The sequence below is a fragment of the Myxocyprinus asiaticus genome, chromosome 38, assembly GCF_019703515.2.
Source record: "Myxocyprinus asiaticus isolate MX2 ecotype Aquarium Trade chromosome 38, UBuf_Myxa_2, whole genome shotgun sequence".
Lineage (NCBI taxonomy): Eukaryota > Metazoa > Chordata > Actinopteri > Cypriniformes > Catostomidae > Myxocyprinus > Myxocyprinus asiaticus.
The window spans coordinates 16,802,150-16,827,126 of NC_059381.1; the positions used below are offsets into that span (position 1 = coordinate 16,802,150).

At 37.3% G+C, this 24,977-nt stretch overlaps 1 protein-coding gene across 2 annotated transcripts in view; it reads left to right on the forward strand.

Annotated features, from left to right (window-relative positions):
- Nucleotides 1-24,977, forward strand: part of LOC127428686 (rapamycin-insensitive companion of mTOR-like) — a 54,090-nt gene that overhangs the window by 13,259 nt on the left and 15,854 nt on the right. Inside the window, exons 3-29 of one of the 2 annotated variants that reach the window (XM_051677213.1) lie at nucleotides 665-762; nucleotides 1,270-1,334; nucleotides 2,498-2,629; nucleotides 5,554-5,617; nucleotides 5,861-5,987; nucleotides 6,079-6,248; nucleotides 6,327-6,394; nucleotides 6,508-6,575; nucleotides 8,166-8,248; nucleotides 8,752-8,839; nucleotides 8,954-9,044; nucleotides 9,515-9,581; nucleotides 12,173-12,253; nucleotides 12,346-12,446; nucleotides 12,549-12,714; nucleotides 12,794-12,895; nucleotides 13,301-13,347; nucleotides 13,438-13,573; nucleotides 13,671-13,870; nucleotides 18,651-18,777; nucleotides 18,939-19,103; nucleotides 19,427-19,503; nucleotides 20,614-20,692; nucleotides 20,930-21,039; nucleotides 21,424-21,511; nucleotides 21,594-21,686; nucleotides 23,504-23,610. In XM_051677213.1, coding sequence (XP_051533173.1) covers nucleotides 665-762; nucleotides 1,270-1,334; nucleotides 2,498-2,629; nucleotides 5,554-5,617; nucleotides 5,861-5,987; nucleotides 6,079-6,248; nucleotides 6,327-6,394; nucleotides 6,508-6,575; nucleotides 8,166-8,248; nucleotides 8,752-8,839; nucleotides 8,954-9,044; nucleotides 9,515-9,581; nucleotides 12,173-12,253; nucleotides 12,346-12,446; nucleotides 12,549-12,714; nucleotides 12,794-12,895; nucleotides 13,301-13,347; nucleotides 13,438-13,573; nucleotides 13,671-13,870; nucleotides 18,651-18,777; nucleotides 18,939-19,103; nucleotides 19,427-19,503; nucleotides 20,614-20,692; nucleotides 20,930-21,039; nucleotides 21,424-21,511; nucleotides 21,594-21,686; nucleotides 23,504-23,610 — 2,800 coding nt within the window. Of the gene's footprint in view, nucleotides 1-664; nucleotides 763-1,269; nucleotides 1,335-2,497; nucleotides 2,630-5,414; nucleotides 5,457-5,553; nucleotides 5,618-5,860; nucleotides 5,988-6,078; nucleotides 6,249-6,326; nucleotides 6,395-6,507; nucleotides 6,576-8,165; nucleotides 8,249-8,751; nucleotides 8,840-8,953; nucleotides 9,045-9,514; nucleotides 9,582-12,172; nucleotides 12,254-12,345; nucleotides 12,447-12,548; nucleotides 12,715-12,793; nucleotides 12,896-13,300; nucleotides 13,348-13,437; nucleotides 13,574-13,670; nucleotides 13,871-18,650; nucleotides 18,778-18,938; nucleotides 19,104-19,426; nucleotides 19,504-20,613; nucleotides 20,693-20,929; nucleotides 21,040-21,423; nucleotides 21,512-21,593; nucleotides 21,687-23,503; nucleotides 23,611-24,977 lie in introns of those variants that run through there. The other variant, XM_051677215.1, reaches the window with a different exon arrangement.

Sequence of the window (24,977 nt, forward strand, 5' to 3'; positions counted from 1 at the left end):
TTCATCATAAGATTGGAAACGTATACAATATATACAAAAATATCTTTTTTAATGGTTTTCTGAAACATGAGACCAATTTTTTGGCATTTAGTCCAAAGTATGTGTGAATGGTGAGCTTTTAAATTTGAGTGTAAAAAATGGCAGGTGGCAGCAAAAAATGCCCCAGAGTTAAAGGGGTTCCATCCTTTTCCTCCTGAAGATCGAGTTCTTTTCCATAACATTTGGAGTTCTTGATTTGATGTCTGCTGTCATGAATCACAGTTGCTGTTTGTTGGTCACTTCCTACAGTTTCTTGTAGCTTGTTGCTTAAAAATGGTCCTCTGGTTTCTGTGTGAGTGATTCAGAATTTTAAAGAACCATACAAAGTCATGTATGCAAATTACTTGTAGTAATCTGCTTTGAATGCTTTTTTGGATGCATGCTGAAAGATTTCCTTACAAAACCTATCAAAGAGTGTTATTTATGACAAGTTTTTTCATTTCCTATCTCTTCATTTGTGAGATGACAGGAAGTCCCACTATGTTTAAGCATCATTTGTCAACACAGATGCACTAAGGTCCCATGTGACATGCTTCAGTGCTCATAGATAGATAGATAATTAAAGCTAATTTGCCTTGTGCCAATATGTGTTTTCTCACAAATCTTCAATCATCTCCTTTTCTAGATCCATCCGAGAATATGCGAGAGATCCTCCAGAATGTGGCCAAACAGCAGGGAGTCTCGAACATGCGCAAACTAGGCCACCTGAACAACTTCATCAAGGTTTGTGATTTACATGACTGGATCAAATAGGTGTTATAGTGGAACAGGAAATGCTGGGATAATGGTAAGTGCCAAAGGCCCAAGAATCCGAACATTTTCTTACTCTGAAAATCTAGGGCAGTCATTGCAGCCTGTCCGATCTGGTACATCTCTTTAGTATTATGACACTCAGTAGTTGAATTAACCATAAAGAGAGAATGTTAGGAAAGCTGATACAGCATTGTTAGATTTTGGCAGGTGATCAGGCTGGTGTCGTAAGTGGACTTTGTGCCCTTTTAGTTTGACAGGTTTAAACAAGCCAACCATGCTGTCAGATACAAAACACTGTCTACGAAAAACAATTTACCCTCCAAATGTTTTGTAAATTAGTATTATTTTGATCTGTGTTAAATGCCCTGAAGTATTCCAACAATACTTAATTTTGAGTGAGTCATGTAAAAGAGTCATCAGTGGCTCTACTTGTAGCCAAGTCAAATTAATCAGTGCTTGTCTGTGTTTTTAAAACAGCTGCTCTGCAATGTTGGGCATTCAGAGGAAAAGTTTGGCTTTACCTATGAAGAAATTATCATCTGGTGAGTCATAAAGCATTTTGTAAATTGCATGACATCAAAGTTGTAAGGTTGAACAATTTTGTAAAGATGTGCAACCCTAAAGGTGTTTTGAGTATTTTGTATTTTTATGACTTGTTTTTAGAAATGTGCTTATGTCAGAAGCATTTTTCAGTTGTCATAGTATGATCTGACAGCATGAAATTAAAATTGACCCTATTTTTTAAATAATTGTCTTATTGTGCACATTTTATCAGTGCACATTATTCTTTTTCATAATTTATTAATGTTTTCATAATTTATTATCTAAATGTACTGACATTTTCAACTGACAACCAAAGCTGTGTTGGTGAGGAAGAATAATATTAACCAATAGCCTTATTCATGATTAACAAGTTTTCATGATCCAAGGAATTGCCCATAAATAAAACCTAGTCCCGCCCTACATTATTTCTCACTAAATGTTCTGCATTATTCAGAAATATGTCACATTTCAGGTTCCCATGCTCATGATTTCCGGGCCTGGAAAAGTCAGGGAAATTAAAGCTGAAGTTTGTAACTTTTTCAGTTTTAAAATACTTTCTTCTATCCCAGCTTAATATGCAGAGACAACTGTAAGTAAGCCATTCATAGGTTAATTTTCTAAAAAACTGTAAACACTGTGTCTCTGTGGCACTATACAAATTCCTGTGTTTGTTTCGAGCAACCTGCTTAGACCCACTCCAACATTGCTACTCAACCAATGGCGTGAGTTGAGGGTGTGAATATCTGACTGTTTGATCAACAGCAGACGAGGGGCTTATTCGGAAAGCTGTTTTGAAAACATTCTTTATTTTTGCAATTCCGTTCGGTGGCGTATACTTCAGCTTTAATGAAATCTTAAAAAATCTTCAAATAAAATCTTGGTCAAAGAGAAGTCATGAAAGCCTCTATAATAATTGTTTTCTAGCATGCTTAGCTCTAAAATATTTCAAAAAGCTAGAAATTACTTTTTGAGAGGATAATCTCTTTAAAATTAATAATAATAAAAAATAAAAAAATAAAAAAAAACCTTATCCAGTATTCATGGACAACTAGAAAACTCATGAAAATCTATTGTTGAAAAGGTGTGGGAACACTGCATATTACGTCAATTAAATGTGTTGTGAATGGCGTTTCATGTTGTCTTGAAATCTGCTCTTTCCCAGCCTCAGGTTGGCCCTGCTCAATGAGGCTAAGGAGGTGCGGGCGGCTGGCCTGCGTGCTCTCCGCTATCTCATCAGAGACGGCAGTGTACTGCAGAAAGTTCTGCGGCTCCAGGTGGATTACCTGATTGCCAGGTCAGAATGAAATGGTCTCCTAGCTATGTATGCTGGCCAGTCACTTGGGCAGTTGAGTTATGGTCTAAACTAGTATTTGGTTAAGGACAGTGAAATAATTTCTAACTGCTTCCATCAGAATCAAGGCTTGATGCTAATGCTTGGTGAGTTACGAGTCATTTTGTTTTAAGATCTCATTCTCTGTGTGAGAGAGAACTAAAGTTTATGTGAAGAGCTGGTCAAGTCTAGTTAGAGTCAATCTGCAGCACAGTGGTGCAGTAAGGATGTGACTTCCTCTGAATCCCGCTGTAGGTGCAGAACTGAGCCTGCAGCAGTATCTTTCTCTTTTTCTCTCTGCCCTCTTGCCTGTCTGAACACCCAGCAAGTTAGACCTTGCATAGGAATATTAAAGGAATAGTCTTAAACACATATGTCTTTCTTCCTGCTGCGGAACATGAACAAATATTTTTGTAGTATATATGATGTGTGTTTTTCCATACAATCAATGGTGTCCGAAATTTTAAGCTCCAAAAAGAACATAAGGGCAGCATAAAGTTCAATCCATATCTTCTGAAGAGATACGATTTTGGGTGAGAAACAGACCAAAATGTAACTTCTTTTTTCACTATTAATCTTGACATCTGCAGTCTACTTGGCAAGTTCATGAGAGAAGCTTGATTACACTTCAAGATATAAAAATCAGAGCTGTCAAAATTAATGCGTTAACGCATGCAAATAATTAAAGTTAACGCATTTACTGTTAATAAAGCATAAACCAGCATAAACACTGGTCGGAGTAGGGCGGAACCTTTGCGACGTGTCTCTGTAAGGCACAATTTAAGTACCACAGAAGCAGGTCAAGTCTTAAATATCACAAAAACACTGAATGAGACATTGTCTGCACCGCTTTTCACATGGAGATCGAAGCTCTGCTTGATGCTGGCAATGATGCCCTGACACAAATCATGAACGTGGCTTCATGATTGCTGTAGCAAAGTGAATAGCCAAAGTCTGCCAGCTGATTAATATTGTGGATGAGTATTTGAGAATTAATGCCAATTGCGATTTAAAAAAAAAAAAAAAAAAAATGCAAACTATATGGGGACTAGTTGTTTTAGTTAGTAAAACTCCAATTAAGACTTTGCGAAATGTTTAATGTTACTAGAATTGGTGCTATTTTAGTGCATTTCTATCTTTATACTGTGGAAGGCTTTGTTTGGAAAATGTTTATTAAGCATTATGTTGTTACATATTGTTTCTTTCCTAAGAAGGAAATAAATGCATTTTGACAGGAAAAGAAGTATATTTAGAGTGAAATTTCAGCACTTTCAAAATCTGTGATTAATCACAATCAACTATGAAAAAGAATGTGATTAATCACGATTTAAAATTTAATCGACTGACGGCACTAATAAAAATCTTTGTTGGGTACCGCAGAAGAAAGTAAGTCATATGAGTTTGAGACAGCATAAGGGTGAATAAATGATAAGAAAATTATAATTTTTGGATGAACTATTCCTTTAAAGAGCCCATATTATGCTAATTTACAGGTTCATAATTTTATTTTGGGGGTCTGCTAGAATAGGTTTACATGCTTTAATGTTCAAAAAACACATCCTATTTCTCATACCGTACATTTCTTTTCCCCGCTATTCATACCCAGTCTGCTCTGATTGGTCAGCTGGCCTAGTTTGTTGTAATTGGTCAACCACGTAGAGCGTGTGTCGGAAATGTAATGCCCCCGAGGCTTCGTGAGCACTTCTGTAAACACTATTGTAACTGTGGTAACCATGGCGTCGGTTTTTGCCGTACCAGCTCTAGCCCGAGTCTGATAATGAATGAAATAATGAAAGTTTGGAAGAACAAGCTGATCGACCCGAACCATTTTTGCTAGCACGACTTGAGCAGGACGTTTCACAGTGGTAAGTTTTAATTTTGTAGGTTTCTTACAAGTACACGGTTGATTATTGTGAACCTAACAAAGCTTCAAGTAAAAGACATGTAGTGCTTCTAAATTAGTCATCTTTTGCTGGAATGGGTGTTGCCGAACTTTTTTGCCCGAGATATGAACGGAGAACAGAGGCTTACTCCCGGTTGGACATTACCGGGTGTATTAGAGAGTAAGTTAACCATGCACTACCGTGGATAGCGGCCGTAACATTACAGCTTGTAATTATATAATTATATAAGACTCTTGAAATTGACCATTTTGTTACACAGTTTTAGGAAAAAGCCAGCCCACAGCTGAATAGTAAACCCTTGCCAAAGCAATAACATTGCATAGCAAGTTAGTCGAGCACTACCGTGGATTGCAGACGAAAAATGACTGTTTGTAAAAATAAATCCATTTCCACACTTGATCACTATTCATGATAGTAAGAACGACAAACAATCTTCATAATTCTACATAGTTGTAGGTAAATGTGGGCCCGCAGCTGATTAGCAAATCTATTTCAACACAATAACATTAGCTAGCAGGTTAGCAGAGGCCTACAGCTGTGCACTGGGTGTACGATACTTCAATTCGTCTGCCTTTGGAAGTCCAAACAAAGAGGTTTTGCTTTTGCAGTGAAGAAAACAGCATCTTCTCGACATGGCCTCAGCTATAACTATGTTTGTTTGAGGAGCAGGCCAAAGTAGCCCTTAGGCGGGCATTATGCATATGTGTTACATAGTGACGTAGATACTTTACAGAAGTAATGGCTGGACTACAAATAGCCTGTTTCTTGTAGTTCTTGAGTAGTGTTGTCTGTGGGAAAGAATAACTCCCTTTTGCGTGGACTTTGTGCTTTGTAACTTTGCAGACCTTTTACATGCACTAAGAGCTATGTTACACAATAAAGGAAAGGTAAAATCCCAAAAAGCATAATAGGACCTCTTTAATAAAGTAATACATGTACTGTATATAATACTGTGTTGATAACTAATGTTCTTTTGACCTGTAGATGCATTGACATCCAGCAGAGTAATGAGGTAGAACGCACACAAGCTCTCCGACTGGTTAGAAAGGTGAGGTGGAAACATTTCTTCCCCTCATTTACATTGATTTTATAATAAAAGTGTTGATTATAATATAATAGGCCTATATAGGCAAACTCATTTATGTAGCAAGACCCATACATAAAAATGTGTCCTTAGCATAGTCCATTTGTCTTAGGTTGATATTTTAGTTTGGACCGGGTAACAAAATAAATGTTTCTGAAGATACTCCCAATATTTGACAGTTCCCTTTTCTCTCACAAACTTTTCCAGATGATCACTGTGAACGCCCTGCTCTTCCCAAGCTCAGTCACAAACTCCCTCATGGCCGTGGGCAACGACGGCCTGCAGGACCGGGATCGTATGGTTCGTGCCTGCATCGCCATTATTTGTGAACTTGGTGGGTTTATACACTGCTTAAAGAGTATTCTGTAACGTATCAAGCCATGAACGTTGATGTCAACCTCATGCATGTCCATTTGTGCGTGCAGCACTAGAGAACCCTGAGATTGTGGCGAAGAGGGGTGGTCTCAGCACCATCCTGAAGAATGTAATTGACTGTCAGCTCAGTCGCATCAATGAGGCTCTGATGACCACCATCCTGCATCTGCTCAACCACCCACACACACGGCAATACGTTCGCTCAGAGGTGGAACTCGAGGTATGGATCTCTATCCAACATCAAACCTGTCAGAATTCTCATGAATTAAGTTGAAAACCATGATTTGCCTTTTTTCAGCAAATCCTGGCACCTTACACAGACTTTCACTACAGACACAATGCAGACACAGCAGAGGGTCAACTTAAGTGAGTTTGCAACATTAAGATTCTTCATAGGCATAGTAGAATTTACCATGGGAAAAGCAAGCATGCAACTGTTATAGGCTTCACTTATAGATGAATGGTTTTCCACTCTTCAGGGAAGACAGGGAGGCTCGATTTCTGGCCAGTAAGATGTCAATTGTTGCTTCCTTTCGCTCCTGGTCAGGTAAGGATATATCAGTATACTTTTTCTAATAGGAAGTCTGCATTAAGTGCTACCAAGGATACAGTTGACTAGTTTTGTCATGATACCAAAATTTCAGTAGTATTTAAAATTTCACTATTCTTAATACCAATTTCGATACCACAAAAAAAAAAAAAAAAGTTAATGAGTTGAACACACTTCATGTTTCTGCATGGTTCCTTCAAGTGTTTCTCAATTAGGTAAACCTTGCTTCACATTTTTTTTAAGTAGGACCTTATAAAATCAGGTTTATTTTTTTCTAAATTCCTTTTTATTTTTCCCCACATTCCAAGTTTTCTTTTTTTTTCTCGAATTCCTTTTTTTTTTTTTTTTGGTCTCATTTTTGTTAAATAAAGTGCTGCACAACAGAGCATCACATTATAAATAAAAACATTCAGTACAACACTCTAGCTTGTGAGATATAGGTTCAACAAAATAATAATATAACGTGTTTTACTAAACACTAGTAATCTATTTCTGTTGTGATTTCTTAAATTTCATGCATCAAGCTTTTATTTTGAAACAAACTTTATTTTAACGTAAAGGCTCTTCTGGTTCTGTGTTAATAATGTTATTTTCACACTTTTGGATAAGAGGTTGGACCAATGTGATTCTACAAGCGCAAAATTATGCGATTTAATTATATAAAGGCAGGCGCTGTGTGCGTCACATTGAATGAGCACTCCGTTATCTACTACAATTAGCACAGATGCTCATAAAATGTGGTGTTTTGAACATAAGAGCGGCTTCACTGCATCACTTTGCAGCGTGCAGTACATGCAGACTGTATATTTATTTGAAAAAAGTCACATCAGTTTGTGGTTTCATAATCACACTAGCACATATCACAATTTTAATTTGATTAATTGTCCAGTTCAGTGTAAAGGAGTCACAGAACATAAGCTTAAATGAGCATGTGAGCATTTGTAAGCACTTGTCTGTCAGTCAAACAGCACACGGGGACCGAATTGATTCTGTGTTCGGTACTACCGCTATTGTAGAAACACTGGTATCGTTAAACCTTTTTATTTTAGTATCGACCTGGTACAGAAGTACCGGTACTTTTGTAGCCAGGCCCACATGCAATTCGAACCCTTTCATAGTTTCTGCCCTGACTGTAAAAGTCTGTGGATTAGATTTTAAAATGTTTAAAAAAAATAAAAAGGGAGTACAGCACTCATATTGGTTGCTAAAAGATAGGCCTGTTTATTTTACAAATCCATTGGCAAAGGCAATGAGAATACGGAAAACAAATAAATGAACATTTATCTTTGACTTCTGTGGAAATTCTGTGGTCACAGACTTGGTGACTGATTCATTTACACATCTGTTGCTATCAATACTATGAAATAACGATAAACATCACTCAAGAAACCCACTTATGACTTAAGGCACTGTTGTTAAGACAATAATGTGATCTGTTTTTCCTTCTGTAAAATGAGTTCAGCCAGTATGCATCTTTTACATGGAATTCCATGATGAGTACACCTGATTTACGGTAGTTGTTTGTATATTCTGTATTAGCAATCCTGTCTTAGATTGAATCTGTTTTTTGTTCCACTGTACATGCAGGCATCATTAACCTCTGCAAAACAGGCAACTCTGGAATCCAGTCTCTCACTGGTCTGCTGTGTATACCAAATATGGAAGTGAGGGTATGATGAGATAATTAGAATGCTTACATTACACACAGTATGCAAATTAAATAACCAGTTCCTCTTATTTGAAAAGCTAATTGTTGAGTGTGGTGCATGTCTTGTCATTTTTGTAAATGGGTAGTTGACATTTCAACAAACTGAAAATTTCAAAGCAGTTTTGATCAACGTTTTTCTATTTTTTCTACTGTTATTCATGCAGTTTTTATGTAATACTGAATGTATAATAATATTACACATGCAGTAATTGAAAGACTACATAGAAATGCACCTATCCCAATGTACAGGACTTTTTTAAATGGAACTAGTGAAGGCAAAAATGGTGAGCTTAAAAGAAATGGTGACCAGTTAATGGACCTTTGACATTCACTTTTCCTTCAACATACATGTAATTTTCAAGCTGTAAGCTTGATGTTAAATAAGAAACAGTTCATGGACATGTTATACTTCGTCAACTATCCATATATTCTACAAAATGTACATTTCTTTCAATTTCCTTTCAGCAAGGTCTGCTGGAGGTGATGTATGATATATTCAGGCTTCCTGTTCCTGTGGTGACACAAGATTTTATAGAAGCTCTTCTCAGTGTGGGTGAGTGCGACCGCTCTCTGCTCCTGCTGGTTAACATATATTTATTTTCACACATTTACTGTGTTTGATGTGAAGTCATATTGACAGGAACAATATCATGTATTCTCTTTCCAGATCCCAGTAGGTTTCAGGACAGTTGGAGACTGTCAGATGGTTTTGTAGCCTCCGAAGCAAAAATTATACTTCCCCATAGAGCACGGTCAAGGTAAGAGATTTGATCAGTTTAATATACCCTGAAATTAAACTACAGTAACTTGAGGTGAATTGTGTAATTTCTGTCCCAGTTGAGGCACCAGAAGGAGTTGTCTTCAGACTGGTTTTCAACCCACTCTGTCTTCCATACAGATTCCAACCCCAAAATAACACAATTCGTTGAGACAATGTTGCACTGATTGGGATGCTCAAACAATGTTTTTAAGTGCCACAGAGCTCCAATGTTAACACTTTTCAGGGAAATCAACCTGAAAAGTGTTGATCTTAATATAGTAACCATGTTTAATTTTGTGGTTACTATGAGGCTTACTGATACTGTGCTTGTCTCTGTATATTATGCTGGAATATGAGAGTGTTTTACCATTGGAAAATGACACACTTCACCTTTAAGTAAAAGAGATCTGAACAATAATGATCCACCTTGAAAGAGTTGACATGTTTGTGTTCTGTGTGTCCATCTAGGCCTGATTTGATGGATAACTATCTCGCCTTGCTACTTTCTGCCTTCATCCACAGTGGACTTTTAGAGGTATTATACCATATAAATATCCAAGTGATTAGTTTTTGAGAGTGATTTTTTCCATTTTGTGATTATGAACAGAAGAAAAAGTCTTTATAATTCAGTTTAATTTTAATTGTATAGAATTATTCCTCCGTTACCATGTGTAGAAAAATCAGGTTGCAGGGAGATTCTGTTGGATTCTTTCACACCTATTTCAGAGTAGGATCTATATAAAATTGAACATCAGTTGAAACCATCCAGTTGCCATACAGATGTTGTTCCTTTAAGACTTTTCAAGGAAGTTATTGGGACTTTAGGCCCTACTTTGTTGTCTATAGTAAATAGCTCACTTGTGTCAGGATGTGTTCCAGAGGAGTTAAAGACTGCGATTAGTTTAACTATCCGTCGGTTGCTAATAACTAGAGACCAATCTCAAAATTATCTTTCATCTAAAAAAATAATAGAGAAAGCAGTAGCTAAGCAATTGTTGGAGGTAGCAAAGGATAACAATATTTTTGAGAAATTTCAGTCAGGATTTAGAGAAATTAACAGTACAGAAACTGCACCTATTAGGGTGACAAATGACTTACTGATGGCAGAGGACGCTGGAGAGTGCTCCATTTTAGTGTTGTTTGATTTAACTGCAGCGTTTGATACAGTTGATCATCCAGTTTTAATTGATACATTGAAGAGGTGGGTGGGAATATCTGTGATGGATTTAGACTGGTTTGTTTCCTATTTGTCGAATAGGAAATTTGTAGTGTCTGTTGGAGATGAGATTTCCTCCTCTTCAACAATAAATTGTGGTGTTACGCAAGGATCCCTGTTAGGGCCAATTTTGTTTTCTCTATATCTGTTATCTCTTGGTTCTGTGATTTGAAAATACAACATACATTTTCATTGCTATGCAGATGACCCACAGTTGAATCCCAATGATCTGACTAATTTACATTTTCTTCAAGCTTGTATAGCATATATAAAAAATTTGATGGCGCGTGATTTTCTGAAGTTAAACACTGATAAAACAGAGGTTTTTATAATCGGTCATTGTTTTAAAAAAAAAAAAAAGTCAGATTGAGCCAGCACTTAATCAGGTGGTCCCAAATATTCAGCAGGTGGTGAGAAATTTGGGAGTCTAATTTGATACAAATTTACATTTTGAATATCACGTAGGAAGTTAGTTCTAGGGTTCCCACGGATCCTTAAAGTCTTAAAATGTCTTGAATTCATTTATCGTGATATGACCTAATGTGAATTTTCAAACTTAAAAAGAATACTATTTAATTGAATAAATGCATGTGCTGTGTCCTTCAAAGTGAAAACGCGGCGCTGTATTTTCTCCAAGCATGTGGTGGCTTGTAAGTGTTTTCAGCTGTTGCAGAGCAGTTCACAATCATTAAGCAATATCGGAAATGTATGACAAGCGATCACTAAAGATCAGGTGTTGATGATGATGATGTAGTGTTGATGAAATATGACAGTGTTTACTTTTAATTGTTTATATTTTAATATGTTGTAGATTATTGTAGGAGTACACATTTTATATCCCTTATTTGTTTGAACGAGCAGCTGGAAGCAGTGAAGCGCAAACATTTCAAAATAAGAGTCCCTGGTGTATTTCAAAGTTGCATAAAGTGCATCTGGAATTTAATTAAATTTGGACTCTTGTAACCTCTGTCTGGCCCTCCCCATCACATGAAGGAAAGACTAAGAACATTTAATATAGGCTACCAAGATTAAAAAACTAACTGGCTTTCTTTCAACACATTATCGAATCAGCACAATCCAATACTGGTCAGCCTCTAATTTGTTTTTATTTATATAATGGTACATAAACCAGTTTTAATGTGGTATATGTGGAAAACATGTATTGAGTATTTTAAACTTGCATATAGCCTACTCTGTTTTACTGATAAGCAATGTTAAGGCCATGTTGAATGTGTGCCCCTGCCTGTTTAAGTAAGAGTCTGTGATACATGATTTATTTTGAGATTGTGTTTGTTTGTTTTAGTATGGGGATACGGTAGTAATTTTATTTGTTCAGGTCTTGAAAAAGGTCTTAAATTTGATTTTAAAAACTCTGCAGCAACCCTGGAGTTCAGTCATGTTTTTATCAGTTAAGGTGAGACAGGATTTGAGTTTTAGGGATACAGAGAATCTTATACATGCTTTTACTTCATCTCACCTTGATTATTGTAATGAACTGTTTTCATCTTTAAATCAAAGCACTTTATCATGTCTATAGTTCTGTCTGTTTTTAAGTCTGGTTTGAAAACTAATTTGTATGGACTTGTTTTTACTACTTTGTGCATTTTAGTTTTTACCTTTGATTTTATGTTTTGTGATGCACTTTGTGCTTGTTTTAATGAGTGTGTTTTGATTTTATGTTTTGTTATTGCTATAAGGTGCTATAAAAATAAAGTTATTATTTTATTATAATTATGTACAATGCATAATTGTTCCAAAGCAACTTCACAGAAAATAGAAAACAGACAGAAAATAGTGCTTTACAAAGCATCTCTAAAAATTACAGAGAAATATTAGAGAATGTTTAAATCTGGCTAAAGTGTAAGAAAAACATCTGTAAGTGTTTAAACCATTCTAACATCTCTTTATAGGGTCTGGTTGAAGTGATCACCAGCAGTGATGATAACATTTCAGTTTGCGCAACCATCCTCTTAGGGGAACTCCTGCACATGGTATTTTACTGGAATAAACATAATTAATGCAACAGTGAATACAGCTTAATCTTGTACTGTACCTCAAATTACCTTGTCTATTTTATTTGCAGGCCAACACCATTCTCCCTCACTCCCACAGTCACCACCTGCACTGCCTACCCACTCTTATGAACATGGCTGCTTCTTTTGATATTCCTCAGGAGAAAAGACTGTGAGTTAGCTTGTCTTGTTGTTCACATCTAGTAGGACAAATTGCACAGTGTCAGAGCTATGTGATTGTTTCCACTGTAATATATTTGCTTATGATTCACAGACGGGCAAGCGCTGCAGTGAATTACTTGAAACGATTTCATGAGCAGAAGAAACGAGGCCCCAAACCTAACAGTCTTTACTTGGACCACATTATTCGCAAATCACTGGCTGCTAATTACTGTCGGGACCAGCATTTCAGAACCCAAAGAGACATTTTTGTCATTAAAGTACGTGCTTGTGTCTGTAGGAGGAAATGTCTTATCAATTTCAGCTGGGATGTGATTAGTATTGTCGTTGTTTTCTTAGGACACTGAGGAGGCCCTAATGATGATCCTCAGAGACAGCCAAATTCTCAATCATAAACAGAATTTGGACTGGAACTGGGTCCTGATCATTACCATACTGAAGGTGGGAAAACTAAATGATTCGATTTTTTTTTATTCAAAAACAGAATTAAGACTTGTTTACACTAAGGCCAATGTGACAAAATGACATGAAAGTATTAAACATTAACAAACCATTGTTTTTTTTTAACCATAACTGTTTATGTCACATCTTAATCTGAATTATTCTTCTTCCAAAAAGTTTGGATACCTAAATAAATTGTTCAGCATTTGAACCATTTACAAAATCAACTTGGCCTCAGAACACCTTAGCAGTTACATACAGTAGCAAAACCCTGGCAAACACCCGAGCATTGTGGCTGTGACTTTAGCAGGGGCAAGCAACACTCTCATTTTCTTCTGAAAATGTCAAAATGTAGTTGTGAAATGTGCTGTCTTTTCTAATTTGCTGTTTGTGCTAATGCTGCAGTGGCCCAGTGTCAACCTTCGGAACAACAAAGATGAACAAATGCACAAGTAAGCACGTTGGGTTGCCTTTTTCCAAGAAACCTTCTCAGACATTGTTGTTAACCCTTTATTGCCATAAACCTGCACTTTCTCTCTTAGGTTTGTGCGAAGGCTGCTGTTCTTCTACAAGCCTAGCAGCAAGCTGTATGCCAGCCTGGAGCTGGACCATAGCAAGGCAAAACAGTTAACAGTGGTGGGCTGTCAGTTCATTGAATTCCTTCTAGAATCAGATGAGGTGAGAATAAAATGTTAGAGAAGATCTGAGCCTTAAACTGTGAACCGTTATCCACAGCACTAGTTCATTGTCATTGTCCACATTGCTGTCTCCTCAGGATGGGCAGGCGTATCTTGAAGACTTAGTGAAGGACATTGTGCAGTGGCTAGCATCGTCCTCTGGGCTCAAACCAGACCGTAGTCTCCAGAGCAATGGCCTCCTTTCCACCCTCAGCCAGCACTACTTCCTCTTCCTGGGCACTCTTTCAGCCCACCCGCAGGGTGTTAAGATACTTGAGAAGTGCAGTGTCTTCCAATGGTTAGTCTGGGACCTAACAAATATCACCTTGTGTATACAGTTGCATGAGAAGTATGTCAAGTAGGGGTGGGTAAAAATATCGATTTTCTGATGCATCACGACCGTCGTTTAAATTATATTGATTCTTAAATCCCAAGATCGATGTTTTGCTCTATGCGCAATCCTCTACAATGAGAGGAAATTGCTCGCATTAGCAGCCAAATTTCATGCTATGCAACTAAAATGTATATTGGCAACTGGCTGGTAAATGTTCAGATTTCACTCACCAGTAATTGTGTAGTATAGTGGTGGAGTATTCAGCAGTGAGATCCTTTGACTGCATGTTTAGAGTAAAAGTTGTTCAGTGTAATATGTGTCCAAAGACGAGATCCATGTAACCTATTTGTCATTTAATATGGTCTCTTTGAAAAACCTTTCTGTTGTTTACAGTCCATTGTTGATCAAAAACAACAAAAAAGACATGTAATTCCAATCACATGTAGGCCAGATGAGAGTCTCTCTCATTAACATGTGCTCATTTACAGACGCTCTTTATAGAAATGCCAGCTTTCTTAAAGAGACAGTACTGGTTTTTAACACATGTTCAACAAATCAATGTTAATACCTGTAAATAGTACAAATTATGTAATTAAACAATAAACAAGTACCAAAAATTATTTATGTAATATATTATCATATTTATTGCATTCATTACATGGATTTGTTCATTTTTAAACAGCTAAAATTTGACCAAAATGATTTTCATAATGTACCTATTAAGAAGGTCCCCTGTATAATTAACAGCATTAGCCGGGAGAGAATTTCTTTCATATGTAAGAAAAAGGGACATTATAACTGAAATATACCCATATGAATTGATATCGAATCGAGAGCTTGTGATCAAATCCCAGCCCTAATGTCAACCCTTGGATATACTTGGATTTTTGCATTCTTCATAAAATTTGAAATGATCTCCAAAGTCGCAACAATAGACAAAAACAGTCTGCTTAAACAGAGAACACACATTTTTTCATTATGGTATGTCTTTATTGAACATACCATGTTAACATTTGCAGTGCAGAATGGAAAACGTATGTGATTTTAATACTGGATTGAAGAACTGTTTACTCTGCTTTGGCAGCAATAACCTTCATCAAACGTTTCCTGTAACGCTCAGCACAGTTCCTATATACAAAACTCAATACAGCAACATTCTTAGGAAGTCTGGTGTGAATTACTCTCTTGAGGTCAGACCAATGCATCTCAATCTGGTCAGGACTCTCGATGGTGAATTCTTTTGTTGAGTATTTCCTGTGCTTTGGCTCATTGTCCTGTTGCATCACCCAACTTTTGTTGAGCTTTAATTTGCAGACAGACAGCTTCACATTCTTCTGCCAAATGTTCAGATAAACTTGAGAATACATTTTTTTGTAGATTACAACAAGCCTCACATCCTAATGCAACTGTATACTGTCCGTTGGGCACTGAAAACTTGAAACTAGATATGACGTTAAAGGAATAGTTCACCCAAAAATGAACATTTGCTGATAATTTACTCATTTCAGGCCTCCTCCTCTAAACAATGCAAGTGAATGTACTCATTCGGTCCAATATGCATATTTAGGGTGCATCAAAATAATCCACATGACTCCAATCGAAAAAATAAAGTTCTTCTGAACCCAAACAATTGATTATTTTTAGAAACAAAACAATACTTACAAGAGAAACTTGCACAGACCACAGACCAAGCGCCGTTCACAAACCTAAACAGTCCAAAACAATTTCAAAACAATATAAAATAATGAAAAAAATTATTTCCAAATAATAATAAAAAAAATAAAAAACATTACTGCAGTAAATAACCATCCTTTATTTCGGAGCAATGCCGTTGTGTTATCTACGTGCTTTTTATTTAGCAGAAATATATAGGCTATATGACTGTCAGGAATTCAAGCCACACAAGTTGTAGTTAGTGAAACCAAGTGTGAGAGAGCGTTTACTGGGATTTACAGGGTTTACACAGTGAGATCAATGGTACAGGTGATATCACACAGAAGAGAAGCTTCACAAACTAAAGAGGGATTCACAGGGTTTAAAGTCCACAGAGCTGAAGAAGAGGTAACAGGTGAAACAGTAGGGTAAGCACTAAACAGATATTGACGAAGATCAAGAGCAAATACAGACAGGTAAATAAACACTGTGTGAGAGCAGCGCGGTAAAACTGGAGTCCTTTGTGTGAGACTTGACAGTGAAGTGGCGTGAAGGTGAGTTATTTATGCAGGCAGTGATGAGTGAGTGAATTGAGTGCAGGTGCGGTGAATTAGAAATCGGGCGCTGAGGGAGGTGCAGAGCCGGAGGGAGGCATGACAATGACAAAGTTTTCACACATACCTGAGTTCGTTGGAAAAACAGCACGGGCACAGCCGATGAATTCAGATATCGACTCTTTGTTTCTTTCGATGGTCTGAAATCCTCAGGGGTAAAATGTTCACTGCACACCCTCCAATATTTGAGAGAATGTAGGGGTGTACTGATATCCAGGTTCAGCACGATAAGCCAGAGCTTCAATCGCTCATGATCATGTATAGGCAATCGAGGAAAAGTTAATATTTTTCTTGGCATGCAATTTTTTTGGTGGGGGGGGGGGTGGTTTCTGAAGGTTGACGCATCCAGGATACACACGCCAAACGACCATTTTGAACAATACACTTATACAAATACAAATCTACAGCAAAGATGATTAAACTTTTGTACAGCGCTCCTCTTGTAAACAATGACGCGCTTCCTACCTCCTCCTCCACGTGACACGTGACCTTACCAACGAGCTTACGTCATCCCTCTCATGAGCTCGCGTCAGAGATGTACGGAAGCGAACATTTGTAGTTAAACAGTATATAAGTATTGTTTTGCTTCTAAAAATAATCAATCATTTGGGTTCAAAAGAACTTTATTTGTCGACTGGAGTCATGTGGATTATTTCGATGCACCCTGAATATGCATTTTGGACCGTCAAAAAGTACATTCACTTGCATTGTTTAAAGGAAGAGGCCTGAAATGAAATCCTAAAAATCTTAAATTCTGTTTTGATAAAAAAAGAAACTCAGATACATCTTGGATGGCCTGAGGGTGAGTAAATTTTTATTTTTGGGTGAACTATTCCTTTAAAGTAAACTTTGATGTTGGCTAGACAAAGACTTTTATACGTATAAAATAGTTGTAAAAGTTTTAAGATAGAAAGAAAGGTGAAAGAGAGCAGCTTAAACCAGATGAATGGCCTTGTGTGCTTTCATTTGAATTTTTTGAATAGTTTGGCCAGTTTGATTGTTCCACCAGGCGGATGGGATACAGCAGCAGAAGACCGCGTCGGGTTCCACTTCTGTCAGCCAAGAACAGAAATCTGAGGCTTCAGTGGGCCTACCATCTGTGAACCTCAGCAGAAATCGAGATTCATCAGACCAAGCTATGTTTTTCCAGTCTTTACCTGTTCAGTTTTTGTGAGCCTGTGCCCAGTGCAGCCTCAGCTTTCTGTTCTTGGCTGACAGAAGTGGAACCCGACGTCGTGTTCTGCTGTTGTGGCCCATCCGCCTCAAGGTTTGATGTGTTGTGCATTCTGAGATGCTATTCTGCTCACTAAAATTGTACAGAGTGGTTATCTGAGTTAGTGTAGCCTTTCTGTCATCTTGAACCATTCCGAGACACTCATCATGTCCACGTAAGAGACTGAATCTACAGCATCAGTTTCAATCTCTCTTGTGCGGTTGACTTTACCTTAATAGTGTGAGGAAAAAGAATCACAATATACACTCACCTAGCACTTTATTAGGAACACTATCGTCCTAATAATGTGCCCGACATGGTCTTGCTGTTGTAGCCCATCTGCCTCAAGGTTCGACGTGTTGTGCATTCTAAGATGCTATTCTGCTCACTACAATTGTACAGAGTGGTTATCTGAGTTACTGTAGCCTTTCTGTCAGCTTGAACCCATCTGGCCATTCTCCGTTGACCTTCCTAATCAACAAGGCATTTCCGTCCACAGAACTACTGCTCTCTGGATGTTTTTAGTTTTTGGCACCATTCTGAGTAAACTCTAGAGACTGATGTGCGTGAAAATTCCAGGAGATCAGCAGTTACAGAAATACTCAAACCAGCCCATGTGGCACCAACAATCATGCCACGGTCGAAATCACTGAGATCACATTTTTTCCCCCATTCTGATGGTTGATGTGAACATTAACTGAAGCTCCTGACCTGTATCAGCATGATTTTATGCATTACACTGCTGCCACATGATTGGCTGATTAGATAATCACATGAATAAGTAGCTGTACAGGTGTACCTTATAAAGTGGTCGGTGAGTGTATTTCTGTTTGATATGCTATTTTATTATGTAATTTTTACCTGGAGCACTTTGAACATTTTGCAAGAACATATGTAGGTGAATTAATGTAGTGATAAATATTTTACTGTTATCAACAACAAAGACATTTTTTTGCATTATGAGTGTTGCCATAGATTACCGTAACTACAAGATGGCAACTCTGTATGGAGCTAATCACATCTGCGGACCTCTGAAGTTATTCGTTCCTCCGAGTTGCCATCTTGTAGTTATGGTAATTCCGACAAAACATGAATGCTGCATAAGTCTTTGGGTTTTGGTTTGAGTTTTGATCATCCCTGTACCAAAACCATAATTGGGTTCTAACCCTAATCCTTTTAAAGTATAGAACAGAATGTTGGCTAACTTGGCTATAATAGTATACTTTTGTATATCTTCTCGTTTCTTGCCTCCTTACTTTGACAGCCTGCTGAACCTGTGCTCCCTGAAGAATCAGGACCATCTTCTAAAGCTGATTGTTTCCACACTGGACTACAGCCGTGATGGCTTAGCACGAGTCATTCTCTCAAAGATCCTCACTGCTGCCACTGACGTAAGACAAACATCTACTTTGTTTGGGCCCTATATGTTTACCTTAATGCCAAACAGTTTAACCCATTGAGCCATGATTAGATTACAATATACGCCATTAAATGCATTTCTCCTATGCTGCTACATCATAATTGTAATTCTTGGAACATTATTTTGTCACAGAACTCCAGACTGTACGCCACCAAGCATCTGCGGGTGCTTCTCCGAGCTAATGTGGAGTTCTTCAGCAACTGGGGTATTGAACTGCTGGTGACTCAGCTACACGACTGCAACAAGGCCGTCTCATTGGAGGCTTTGGACATACTGGATGAGGCCTGTGAAGATGAGGTGAGAGAAATCAGCTCATAAGGGTGTTGTTTGATGTACAATGAGGAGTTTAAATTGGTGGAAAGCTGTGTTGTTTATCTGAGGGGTGGAATCAGGGGGAAATTGTGAAATGCGTGTTGATGTTGGAGGCAATTGAGTGATTTTATGATGTACTGCCACTGTAGTTAAGATGCATGAGCTTTGTGCCAGGAATAGAAATCAGATTTATATCTGTATTTCAACTAAATTTTGCATCAAAATGTAATTGTACCTCTTTTATTGGTCGATATGTCGTAACTTGTGAATACAGGCCTCTTTTCATAACCATGATATTTTTTTCTTAGGCAAATCTTCATGCTCTGATTCAGATGAAGCCAGCACTAACTCACCTGGGAGACAAGGGTGTGCTGTTGCTGCTACGGTAAAGCTCAGACATTTCTTTAACTAAATCAGAGGTCTATCCTTAAAGGTACACGAATTAATTTTTTCCACAAAAAAAAAGTTTTCATTTAAAAATTTTACATTTAAATCTGATGTAAATTTTTCTGTTTAAAATACTTTCTTCTATAACAGCTTATTATACAGAGACAACTGTAAGTAAGCCATTCAGAGGTAATTTTTTCGAAAACTGTATCTGTTTGTTTTGAGTGACCCCACTATCACTTGGTTTGACCAACTGTAGATGGGGGGGGCGTACTCCGGAAAAAAAAAAAAAACATTTATTTTTGCAATTCCGTTTGGTGGCTCTAGTGTCGCAGAAATTACTTACCTCAGCTTTAAAGAAAAAAATAGTACTTACGAAAAGATTACTACAGATCTGTATAAAATGATGCACATTCGCATGATATTCCAGTCAAGACTCCAGTGATATCAGGGGCTTAGATAAAAAATAAAAATAAATGATATACCATACAAAGCTTTTTTTGACACTGTATGAAAATTTGAAAATTGTGATTTACAGGCCCAGAAAAGTCATGTAAATTTATAAAATCTTAAAAAGTAGTGGAAATTTGAATATACATTTGTATATTATGAATAAACATATTTTTTTAGCTTTCCTAAACCAAGTTATATTACATTGGCTAGAAATACTTTTTGTGAGTACAGTCTGTATAAAAGGATTTTTTAAATCCTTGTCCAAAAAATCATGAACTACTGGAAAAATCATGGAAATCCATTGGTCAAAATGTGTGGGAACCCTGTCTATATGTGGGTTGCCTCCTCATAGTGACTGCTATTTTTAAATTTTGAACATTGTCCAGAGAATACTCCATGGAAAATTACCATGGAAACAAGCCAGATTCGCAAAGATTCTCTTTTCTGTCGTAAAGTTTAAAGAAATGCTTCAGAACTTTCTTTACTTTCTGAGATTAACAGCCCTGGTCAGTGCAAATAGATATTGTGCTATCCCTTTTTATCTTTTAAGGCATAATGAATACATTGTGCACTGCATAATGTGAATAATTGCAACGGTGGTCTTAGAAAACTAACTGTTCCCTCACTTCTGATCATCTGGCATTCGTGGTTTCAGGTTCTTGTCCATTCCAAAGGGATTCTCCTATCTAAATGAGAGGGGATATGTCACTAAACAACTCGAAAAGTGGCAGAAGGTACTTATTTGCCATTATCCTGGGCTGTGAAAAGACTGAGTATACCTTACTTTGCAATTTTTGAACATCAGTAAATGATATTTTGCTCGTGCTTCTATTTTCCTCTGTTCCCCATGCTAATTTTTTCACAGCTTCCATTAGGTTACTTAAAGTATGCTATATACAGCTCAGAGTAATCTCTCTGTTCTCTCTATATAATATTATTTAATGAGAAAATACACCTTTGTTCCTTTGTAGGAGTACAACCTCAAGTATGTGGACCTCATAGAGGAACAGTTGAATGAAGCTCTCACTACTTACCGTAAACCAGTGGATGGAGATAACTATGTGCGACGGAGCAACCAAAGGTTCTTCATACTTTTTCTGTGTATAGTTAAAGCCAATTTTACTACTTCATTGCCATGACAGTGTAATGTCAACAAACCCTAAAGTGACTGTAAAAAGGATGATTTTAAACCACTTTACAGCTCAAATAATACATAATGTAAGTGCTTATATAAAATTATAAGATTCACATTCTGTCTTTTTAAACCCTAAAAAATTTGCCCCATTCACTTCTATTGTAAGTGCCTCACTGTAACCTCGATATTTGCTTTTCTTTAAAGAAAAGGGGGGACAAGCCGAAATAATTTTTTATGGTTATCAACATTATGCCACAAATGCTGTCGATTGAGCTTAACTTGTATTGAACCTGGAATATTCCTTAAATTGGGGAGTTTCTTTTCTTACAGGTTACAAAGGCCAAATGTTTTTCTTCCTGTGCATTTGTACGGACAACTTGTACATGATAAGACAGGCTGTCATTTACTGGAAGCTCAGGTATGTGCTTTGATATAATGTATGATGTGGCTTGATTAGACACACATTTCCATTTAATGCCTTATTTCTATTTTTCTGACAGAATGTGGTTCCTGATTTGAGCTACACAGTGCGCTGCCCAGTGCTAGACAAATGGGAGGGCATCAAACAACTTAAGGCTTCACTTTGGGCCCTGGTGAGCTACTGAGTGTGTGGGTGTACTTAAGTATAGTTTTGGTGCAAATTTGTCCCCAGAAATTAGTTAAATTTGACTAAACCTTTCTTTGGGGACATCCATGGACATCCTCAATTGGAAAAACGATGGGTAGAGTTTGGGTTAGTCAGTAGCAGTGGCGGGCCGTGCATTTTAAGTCTAGGCCTTCAGTGTGATTCATGCCATTAAGAAAACACAGTTTCACATTGAATAAGACACCCTATGCCTTTGGGCATCATACGTTATGTCGCTGCGTTCCATGCAAGTTGGATGTGGGATATTCCTACTTGATATTGCCAACCATAAATGCATTCCATTCCCCGATATTCGGAACTGCAATGCTCCCGTTAGCTTAGCAGGGGTTTGACTCTTATTAGAGATGTTTCCTAGCAACCCAACTGATAAACAATGCTGCAGCGCTAACATTTGTGCTTCAGGTGTACTATTATCAAAAGAGATTATAATTTACCATGTTTTATACACCTGTTTCTGCAGGCATTTATTAAACAAGCTTTAATATCATGTAATGTGGAAACAAACTCATTTATCGATATTACTTAATAAAGTAAATGTTTATCACTTTGTATATCTCCCTGAGTGTCGATATGTTTGTGTGACATCATGCCCCTGCATCTCGGCGAAATCGGAGTTGAGAATTTCTGCACGAGCCTACAGGTTGTAATTCTGACTTCGAGATGCATTCCTTTGCACTTTTCCTAGTAGGAAGTTGTAAAATCTGACTTTGAGTTGAATGGAACGCAGCACTACTTTTCAAAACTTGATCTGACACTGAATGCTCCAGCAGCCTAATTTACACTTAGAAAACTCCTGATGTTGCTTTAACAATGCAAAAAGCACTTACCAATTTGCTGAAGTGAAAATCAGCCCTCCTTTCCTGTTTAATCAATTGCACGATCATGCAGAACATCTTAGGTTTTTAAATCCATAAGGATCTCTTTCTCAACGGCAATAACAGCAGTGATGACAGCCGACTCGTCAGCAAGATCTCGCACTCTTCGCTTTCAAATTATGTACATCACTTAAAGCGTGATTGTGTCACTCAAGGCCAGCTAGAAGGCCTCGACCGGGACATATCCTAAAGATCACACCCACCAAGAACAAATAAATCAATCTGATTGGCTGATGAATCTGACAATCTGACATTAGGTGCGCATTCATTTGCACTGTTGAGGGATTCTGAAGAAATTCTGAAGGCCTGAGGGGGTGGAGCTCAGACTCACATGCTGCTTCGGGCATGCGATTTGTGATACAGTTGTCACACTTTGCTTGAAAGCATCAAGGAATAAATTCTGACTGGATAAACTTTTTGTTTTTCTCTATTTGTTTGTAGATTATTTAAGAGTGGAAAGCAATTAAAAATACATAGGCAAAAAGGTGATTGAGAATGAAAGGATGAAAAATATTTATTTATTTGGCATATTAGGCCAGCAGAGAAGGCTTTGCTGGCCCTGAGAATTCGCCACTGGTCAGTAGTACTTAAAATTAGCTTTATATAAAAACAATATCTTTTATCTATGGTAAGTCTATGGTATGTCCTCATTTAGATAGCAAAGTAAAAGTCTGTGTGTGTGTGTTTGTATGTGTGTGTGTATGTATGTATGTGTGTGTGTGAGAGAGAGAGAGAGAGAGAGAGAGAGAGAGTCTGGTATTCATCTTGTGAGAATAAGTCATGTTGAAGCATGTATTCTATACAGATTTGTTGATAACTGTTTTGTTTGTCAGTTACATTAATTAAGTGTCCTTACTCTTAACTGCTTTTCTTGTCAATTTGTCTCAAGGGAAACATTGGCACTTCGAACTGGGGACTGAACCTCCTGCAGGAGGAGAATGTGATTCCAGACATTGTCGCACTTGCTCATGACTGTGAGGTTCTGTCTATTAGAGGGTATGTAGTCTTGATACCAAAATCAAGCTTACTTGATATGGCCATAATACCAAAATTTAGAAATGGCATTCAGGTCAAATACGTGGCCTGGGGGGTAGTACATGTGCTCTGACGAATGCATAGGTAAGGTAATATCATTCAGCTGTGCCAAGTGTTTAAAAGGATCTGATCTGATCTTATAATGCCAATATATTGTAAAGCAAATGTAGTATATGATTCCTACCATATTAGGCTGACACTCAAAAATGTATTTTTGCTTTTTGTTCAGTTTAGTTAATTAAAATTTAGAATGCAACATAATTCTTAAAGTCAGCATGAAATCAAAATTGACCCTATTTATTTTTTAATGCATGTTACTGGTCTTATTGTGAACGATTCATCCAAGCATATTTGCTATTTTATAAAAAAAAATGTGACCTTGTAATCTTTAATCAAAATGTCATAACTTGCTCTTCTGGTGATATGACTGACTCTTCTCTGATGACGTATGCAAGGGTTAGTCAGTTTTAACCCCACCCCTTCAGGGGTCATGTAAACAAACCTGGTGTCAAAGCAGCTAATGCGGAGATGAAGAGATGGATTTTTGTCTGTTTCTCTCTCAAAATCCTATTCTCTACCTCAAACTACCTTGGAATTTACATTTAGAAGGAGGAGGAATAATGGCAAATTGTTGGTTGTGTTCGAGAGATTTCACGCCTGAATGCTTCCAGAGGTGATCACTACTGAATACAACACGAGTCGGATGCATCTGGAGTTTATTCATATTTTTTAATGCAGGTATCTTGGGATGTACAGCATGAGTAAGTGTTCTTTATTCTTTATATTTAGTGTATTGTGATTCAAAACGTTGAAATATTGTGATCTTGTACTTGCTTGTTTCTCATTCATCTGCACTGGGCTCCAGCCTCGTTGTAAACAAAGACCACAATGTGCGTTTGTGGGCTGGTTATAGATTAATGTTATCAGTTATGTTGTCTTTTGGTTCTCAAATCAGTGGGGCATGGTGGAAATGGTGTATGTGTGTCTGTGTGTTAACTCGCATTCAGGTCTGCTTCCATTCTGGTATGCAACGGCAACTTTTCACAATCCAATCAACAACCGATGGATAAAATCAAGTCCCCGCCCTAGATTTTTGTCTTGTTTGATAAGCCGTTTTACTCTGAAATACATCACAATACGGAAAAGTCAGTCACAACTTCTGTTTCATGCTGACTTTAAGCGTTTTGTCACAAATATTGATTACATTTTTACATGCAATCAATTTAAATTTACATGGACCTACAGGTGCATCTCAAATTAGAATGTCGTGGAAAAGTTCATTTATTTCAGTAATTCAACTCAAATTGTGAAACTCGTGTATTAAATAA